This window comes from Papio anubis, chromosome 2 (genome assembly GCF_008728515.1).
Source record: "Papio anubis isolate 15944 chromosome 2, Panubis1.0, whole genome shotgun sequence".
Classification (NCBI taxonomy): Eukaryota; Metazoa; Chordata; class Mammalia; order Primates; family Cercopithecidae; genus Papio; species Papio anubis.
In genome coordinates, this window is record NC_044977.1 from 12,089,904 (window position 1) to 12,098,022 (window position 8,119).

General features: G+C 36.0%; 1 protein-coding gene across 1 annotated transcript; it reads left to right on the forward strand.

Moving 5' to 3' along the window:
- Positions 1-2,738: 2,738 nt before the first annotated feature.
- HTR1F (5-hydroxytryptamine receptor 1F) lies at positions 2,739-7,095 on the forward strand. The gene has a single exon (XM_021933943.2). It carries the CDS (start codon positions 2,948-2,950, stop codon positions 4,046-4,048), a length of 1,101 nt encoding a protein of 366 aa, XP_021789635.1. The 5' UTR covers positions 2,739-2,947; the 3' UTR covers positions 4,049-7,095.
- Positions 7,096-8,119: the final 1,024 nt, after the last annotated feature.

Genomic DNA, 8,119 nt, shown 5'->3' on the forward strand with positions numbered 1-8,119 from the left:
CTAAATATATCCTAAATATATTTATTTAGGAAACTCCAAGAAATAAGAATGTAAAAATGAGAGACACTGAAAAAATCGCACGGCACGAAATTCAGAGGACAAAAATCAAGAGAGAGAAACCCACAGATGTGGCAGCATTGAAAAAAAAAAAATTAGACAAACAGATGAGAAACAACCTGTTGATTACGTCCGGAAACCTGACTCCCTGGACCGACAGCATCAGTATCATCCGGGAACTTGTTAGAAATGTAGATTTTAGATCCCCAGGCTCGCCAGACTTACCGAGTCACCAACTCCGGAGGGTGGGACACAGCAATTTGCTTTAACAAGCCCTCCAAGTGATTCTGAGGTACTCCAACTTCAAGAACTACTGGTTTAGAATTTCTAAGACTTTAACCTCCATTCTTTACCAGGAGTTGTCTTAGTTGCCCTTTACAACTGGCTAAATGTTGACACACAAAAAAAATAGAAAGACAACTACTTCTCAAATACCCAGTAGACAATCGCTCTTTTTCAGGTATTCAAATTTCTTCTGCCACTCAATTTGCTTAACAGCACTTGCCTTCAGTGAATGTCTGAAAATAAAAATTAAATTTAGTACTGTTAACCCAAACAGTTACTAAAAATTAAATTTAGTACTGGTACCCAAAGTAGAATAGAATAGAAAATATGCTGCATTTCAAGGTTTTCTGTTTTGTTTTTTTGTTTGTTTGAGATGGGGTATCACTTTGTCGCCCAGAGTGGAGTGCAGTGGCATGATCTTGGCTCACTGCAACCTCCACTTCCCGAGTTCAAGTGATTTTCCTGCCTCAGCCTCTGAAGTAGCTGGGACTACAGGCGTGTGCCACCATTCCCCACTAATTTTTTTTTTTTTTTTTTTTTTTTGGTGTTTTTAGTAGAGACAGGGTTTCACCATGTTGGCCAGGATGGTCTCGAACTCCTGACCTCAAGTGATCCGCCCACCTCAGCCTCCCAAAGTGCTGGTATTACAGGAATGAGCTACCAGGCCCGGTTCAAGGTGTTTTATAATATACCTAACCACATTATATGTATGATTACTCATATGCTTATGAAGTACTTGATATAAAAATATTAAGTATTTTAAAGTATTCTTTTATCAGTTCCAATAAAATAGAACTACTTTAAAGTTAATTTAAGGAATATGAAAATATAGTAATAGCTCTAACTAAGAATAAAATATCAGGTCTCCATATTGTCCTTTCCTAAAATATAGGTAACTGCTAAAAAGTTATTAAAGAGAAGAGGATTAATAAAAAATAATATGCTATTTATCAAAGATATTAATACTATTTTATTATAGTCCAAATGTTCTTAATTGACTTGTAATTAATATCACAGACTAAAGGAAAACTTATAAGCCATGAATGGAGAGTTCTTTTTCAGAAGCAAGGTAACCGGGTCATTACAATGGTGACTTATACAGAAGAAGAATTTCTATTTCAGGGTGAGTGCCATTAGGAGCTGTCCTTACTAGCAAGTTTCTTTGGTAACTGAGTTGTTTGGTCATAGTTGTCATTATTATAATGGGTAGTGTTGTACAATTATTTGACTCCAACTAATCTTATTTTATCTTTTTAAACCAAATTAACTACTTATATCCACAAAGACAAGTAAGCACTCTGACATTTTCCTAATTTCATACAATGGTCATGGAATCCTAAGGATATACTAATTTTTTTTTTTGCTATTTCTCTTTATATACCTCCATAGCTTGACACAAAATATGTTAAAAGTTCCTTTAGTCTCCACAAGCCTAATGATAATGTTCTCTATGTAACTTTCAATTAAGTACAAAATTATTTATTATTTTGAATACTGTTTTTAATATAATATTTTCTCATATTACATCATACAGTACACAAATGGCATGTGCTTTTGTTCCCGGACCAAACCGAGGGTCAGGCTGCTATTTTCACAGCCCAGTAACGAGATGCAGATAAACTGGGGAGGAAGAGAGTTTTTATTTCTGTAACCGGTTACAGGGAAAAGACCTGGAAATCACAACGTTTTCCAGAGCTTAAACACCTTCTAAGCTATATGTCTGCGTGTAAGTGTGCATTCATCTAAACACAAAGAAGATTAACTTCTTTTAATTTATAGCTGAGGCCTGAGTCCTGAAGGCCTTCTTCTGGAGCCTCAGTAAGTTTACTTAATCTAAATGGGTCTAAGGTGCTGGAGTGATTACCGTTTTCTTGTCTCCTGCTAAATCACAAAGGCTTGGGGAGTTCCTTTAGACCCCAGTAAACTCGTTTGTGGAGTTTCTTCAGACCCCAAATAAAACTTGTTAGTCCTAAACGGATCCTGTTAAGAATTCCTTTGTTATTTTGTCATGCTTCAAGCCTAGGAAAAGCCTAGGCAAAACTCTTGGTGGGCTCTTTGTTATATTCCAGCCTTTGAATAAGGGCACTGACTCTATCAGCTTTGAATATTTAACTTAACTACTCAGTCAGTAGTACTGAGACAGATGTTATGGAGGCCTGTGTTAGTGAGACCGGGCCTGCCACACTGTTAAACTTTTTCTGACATGGACAAAGAGAAAAACATAGCAAGAGTTAATACAGTTTTAAAAACCAATTCTATAATGCCAGAGATTTCACTGAGTAACAAACTAGTGTATCCATTAAAAATTACTGTATTTAACCTATATTTTAAGAATGTTTTGGAATTTACTGGGTTTTTTTTTTTTTTTTTTTTTTTTTTTACTGTTCTCATTGAATTTCTTAAATTAAATAAAAAGGAAAACTAAAACCTCCCATCTGAACTTCATTTTTTTGATCTACAGAATAGTCTGGGAAAACATAACATATACTTTTTAAAAATTATTCTGAAAGGAAAAGTTCTTGAAGCCTTCTCTGAACTGTTTTTTTCTCTTCCCTTGTTACAGGTATCCATTTTTCCGCTATATTAATCTTTTAAAACAAAGAAAATGGATTTCTTAAATTCATCGGATCAAAACTTGACGTCAGAGGAACTGTTAAACAGAATGCCGTCCAAAATTCTGGTGTCCCTCACTCTCTCTGGGCTGGCACTGATGACAACCACTATCAACTCCCTTGTGATTGCTGCAATTATTGTAACCCGGAAGCTGCACCATCCAGCCAATTATTTAATTTGCTCCCTTGCAGTCACAGATTTTCTTGTGGCTGTCCTGGTGATGCCCTTCAGCATTGTGTACATTGTGAGAGAGAGCTGGATTATGGGGCAAGTGGTCTGTGACATCTGGTTGAGTGTTGACATTACCTGCTGCACATGCTCCATCTTGCATCTCTCAGCTATAGCTTTGGATCGGTATCGAGCAATCACAGATGCTGTCGAGTATGCCAGGAAAAGGACTCCGAAGCATGCTGGCATTATGATTACAGTAGTTTGGATTATATCTGTTTTTATCTCTATGCCTCCTCTATTCTGGAGGCACCAAGGAACTAGCAGAGATGATGAATGTATCATCAAGCACGACCACATTGTTTCCACCATTTACTCAACATTTGGAGCTTTCTACATCCCACTGGCATTGATTTTGATCCTTTACTACAAAATATATCGAGCAGCAAAGACATTATACCACAAGAGACAAGCAAGTAGGATTTCAAAGGAGGAGGTGAATGGCCAAGTCCTTTTGGAGAGTGGTGAGAAAAGCACTAAATCAGTTTCCACACCGTATGCACCAGAAAAGTCTTTAACTGACCCATCAACAGACTTTGATAAAATTCATAGCACAGTGAGGAGTCTCAGGTCTGAATTCAAGCATGAGAAATCTTGGAGAAGGCAAAAGATCTCAGGTACAAGAGAACGGAAAGCAGCCACTACCCTGGGATTAATCTTGGGTGCATTTGTAATATGTTGGCTTCCTTTTTTTGTAAAAGAATTAGTTGTTAATGTTTGTGAAAAATGCAAAATTTCTGAAGAAATGTCCAATTTTTTGACATGGCTTGGATATCTCAATTCGCTTATAAATCCACTGATTTACACAATCTTTAATGAAGACTTCAAGAAAGCATTCCAAAAACTTGTGCGATGTCGATGCTAGTTTTAAAAATGTTTATTATTGAAGGATGGGGGTTTTTGAGGGGAGGAGTAACTAGATGAATGCTGAATAATAAAACACTTAAGCTTTTAGAGGGAAGTACCTGAATACTGCTAAAATGACAAGGCTATAATTTATATTTTAATAGCAATGTGAATATAAAATTTATTGATCATTATTCTAGGGTACTCAAAATTAGAAAATAATTTATGTAGGTTATAAACAATATTTTGCCTATGCAATGTTCCTAAAAAGCTGACTGGAAAAAAATGATACATATATATACAATATTAATGACAGTGATTTTCCATGTTTATGTCTCACAATAATTATAGAGGAGTTTTCAATTAACAACATACCTCCCTCCATAATTTCTATCTAGTCCTATTGTTTTATAATATAATTCTATTATTTTGTAGAAGAAAATATAATTCACCACAAAGCACACATTTCACCTATCTCCATTCTTGTCCCTTCTCCATCTCACCCTGAGCAAAAGGCAGGGGGAAGGAGGCAACTCTTACTTAGTGTGACTGGAGAAAATGTAAAAAAGTCAGAGCTTGAAATTGTCCTTGTGTTTAGGTAGTAAAGAGTAATCATAAAGTGGGTTAGGTACAGCAAAATAACTTGATACTGAACTTGTGCATATTTAATATGTTTGTTTAATATAAACTTCTAGAATAATATTACCATATCCATATATTATCTGCATTTGAAATCAAAGCCTTACCTTAGTAACAATAACTCAACAAAGGGGCATGGGTGATGTTGTTATAATTGCTCCTTGTTTACTTAGGAATCAAATTTAAGGCACTAAATATCATAGATTACTCACCACAGTTATTATACTCTTACCTTCTTAAAAGTATAAAATGTATTTCATTTCTGTTAATGTTAATAAGCTCAGTTACTAACTAAATTGTCTGTGGTACTTTGCACTTCAGTATTTCCATACCTTTGATTTAAACATTATTTCCGCTTTATTAGACAGAATGCGATGGAAATTTTTAGAACTTTCCCTTGACTTTAAAATATTTCTACTTTTCCAATTGATAGAAATGAACAGGCAAAAAGACTCATATTGCACTAATTAATAAATGTACACACTTATATGTGTTTTTAAAATTAGTCACTCTACTACTTCAGTGAGCCAAAGCAATTCCGTAAGTTTTTCTTCCGTATTTACATAAGGATTTGAAAACAATAGAACCATGAGTTTGAGAGAATTTTATTTTATTTGAACCAGCAAGGTCATAGACTATCTTTGGGAAGACCTATCATCAACCAAGATCATTTGAAAAACAATATATACCTTTTTTTTAAGTTGTACCTTTATGTGCATTGTAAATATTCCTTCCTGATGGTGAGCTTAAAGGCACATTACATCCATTTTATGTATGTGTATGTGTATGTGTCTATATATATATATATATATATATATATCTGTGACAAATTACTCTCAATCTAACAAACATTTACAGAGTTCCCGTTTTATACAAGGCATTGAGACATATACTAGATAGAAAATACAGGAAATAATAAAATACAGGTTTTTTTCCTGAATATGTTTACAGTCTAAAAGGAGAAACAAGAAAAATTAAAACTATAATAGAAAAGAGCAAACTAAAATCTAGCATGGAAGTTGTTTACACAGTTATGATGGTGCAGAGGAAAAACTGATTACATCTTGTTTAGAAAAATCAGAAATGTTTCACAAAGAATGTATCTGGAACACATGTCACGTACACAGCACTGGGGCAAGAGAAGTGGAAGAGCACACTCCAGGTGATGGCAATATCAGGATACAAACTGCACCATGTAAGTATTTGGTGGGGCATGTTCACGAAATAGCAATGAGTTTGGCAGCTATTTAGAGCAATAGAGGAAAAGGAGCCTAAAAGAAAAATTGGGCATTTTTGTGGCTGACTTTGAACGTCAGAAAAAAAAGTCTACAGTCAATTTTATTGGTAATGATGGGTAATCACTGATACTTTTTAGCAAAAATATTACAAGTTTAGAGTGAATCTAAGCAAAAAAAGAAAGAAAACTGGTTCTATCTCAATTCCATCAGAGAGAAAGCAGAGTTATTATTGAGATAATGACTTCCTGTTAGAAGGCAAATCAATAATCCAGGCAAGAGGTGATGAAGTCCTGAACCTGATTCTAGCAATGGGAATGAAAAGAAAGAAACAGATGAACGATGGAATGAAAGAAGTACAATCCTCAGGTTATAACAAATTCTTTAATAAGCAAGCAGAGGGAGAGATATCAGTCACTGAGATGACGTCCTTAACCAAAATGAAGAACCCAACAGAAAGGGCCTATTGGTGAAACAGTTACTTCTTTTTTGGGTATGTTAAACACATAAAGACATGTCAGAGCTCATAGATACTAATGACCACGTCTGGCTCAAGCAACACTGACAGGTAGATGAGGTTTCTCTCTGACCTCAAAACTGACAGGTAAACGAGTGTCCCAGCCATCTCTTTTGTCCTCACTTCACTTGACCGCCCAAGGGCCCTTATGCTATGTTGACAGGCCAAAGTCGGCCATAGTCCCTGTCATTCTCTGCTTACTTCTCTTTCCCTTCTCTTCTCACTTACCAAAATTTAATTCTGTGATTTCTTCATTCAATGACTTTGCTAAAGTTAAAATTATCTGTAAGTTAACTTATTTATACCCATCTCAGAAATTTATGTATTTGTATTGGGAAACTAAGAGACACAACCCATCAACAACCCAAGGAGAGTAAGGCTCACCCAAATACAGATACTGCCCTCTGGTCTGAGTTGGACTGAGACCCAAATCAAGGAAAATAACACTGTAAGTGACAAAGTCATAGATCCCTTCAGAGCTCAGAGGAGAATCAAGTTTATCATTACTGTGTATGATCCAAAGGACCACAACAAATTCCAATTATTGTCACTTCATCTATATGTTTCCCCCACATACTGAGGGTACAGAACATGCCTTCCTTCATCAAAAAATATGAATATGAATATTTAGCTATTTTATTTTATTTTATTGAGTCAGGGTCTCACTCTTGCCCAGGCTGGAGTACAGTGGTGTGATCTTGGCTCACCACAACCTCCGCCTCCTGGGCTAAAGCCATTCTCCCACCTCAGCCTCCCGAGTAACTGGGACTACAGGTGTGCATCACTGCACCTGGCTAAGTTATCTATCTTTTGTAGAAACAGGGTTTTACTATGTTGTCCAGGTTGGTCTTAAACTCCTGAGCTCAAGTGATCCTCCCACTTCAGCCTCCAAAAGTGGTGGGATTATAGGTGTGAGCCACCACAACCGGCCCATTTTATTTTTCTAGAGACAAAGTCTCATTCTGTTGCCCAGGCTGGAGTACAGTTGTGCAATCACTGCTTACTGCAATCTTGAACCCCTGGGGCTCAAGTGATCCTCTCACCTCAGCCTCCCAAGTAGCTGGGACTACAGGCATGCACCACCACACCGGGATAATTTTTTTTATTTCTTACTTTTTGTAGAGATGACATCTTGCTATGTTGCCCAGGCTGGTCTCAAACCCCTGGCCTCAAGTGATCCTCCCACCTTGGCCTCCCAAAGCATTTGGATTACAGGCTTGATCCACCACACCTGGCCTCTCTTTAATATCTTTAAAGTGGTAGGGTCAGGTAGGTTACTAGAGATTAATCATCTATAACTTGTACTTTCTTTGAAACTTATGAAGGACAGATTACAATTAACATGATATATTTCTCTGAATACACAGGATTTCAACGAGATTTTTCTATCATTGAAAAATCCTCCAAGTTACTAATAGCTAAGCATTTTTACAGAAATATATATATATTTGGCACCTATAACAAATATAGCAATATAAGAATTTATGTATTTAACTGATAAGGTAGAAAAAGAAAATATAAATATCATAGAAATAGCTAAATACTAGATAAGGAAGAGTTACCTCCTGCTAGAATTTTAAGCATACTGGCACTAGAAAATTAAGTGAAAATTTTATTTTTGCTCCACTCCTCTAAAATTTATCAAGTGATGAAAGGCATGGAAAAGAGACCAAAGACAGACAGAAAGTCACACTACTAA

What these genes read in the sequence shown, in the direction of transcription:
- HTR1F (XM_021933943.2), top strand. Translation starts at nt 2,948, where the DNA reads ATGGATTTCTTAAATTCATCGGATCAAAACTTGACGTCAGAGGAACTG.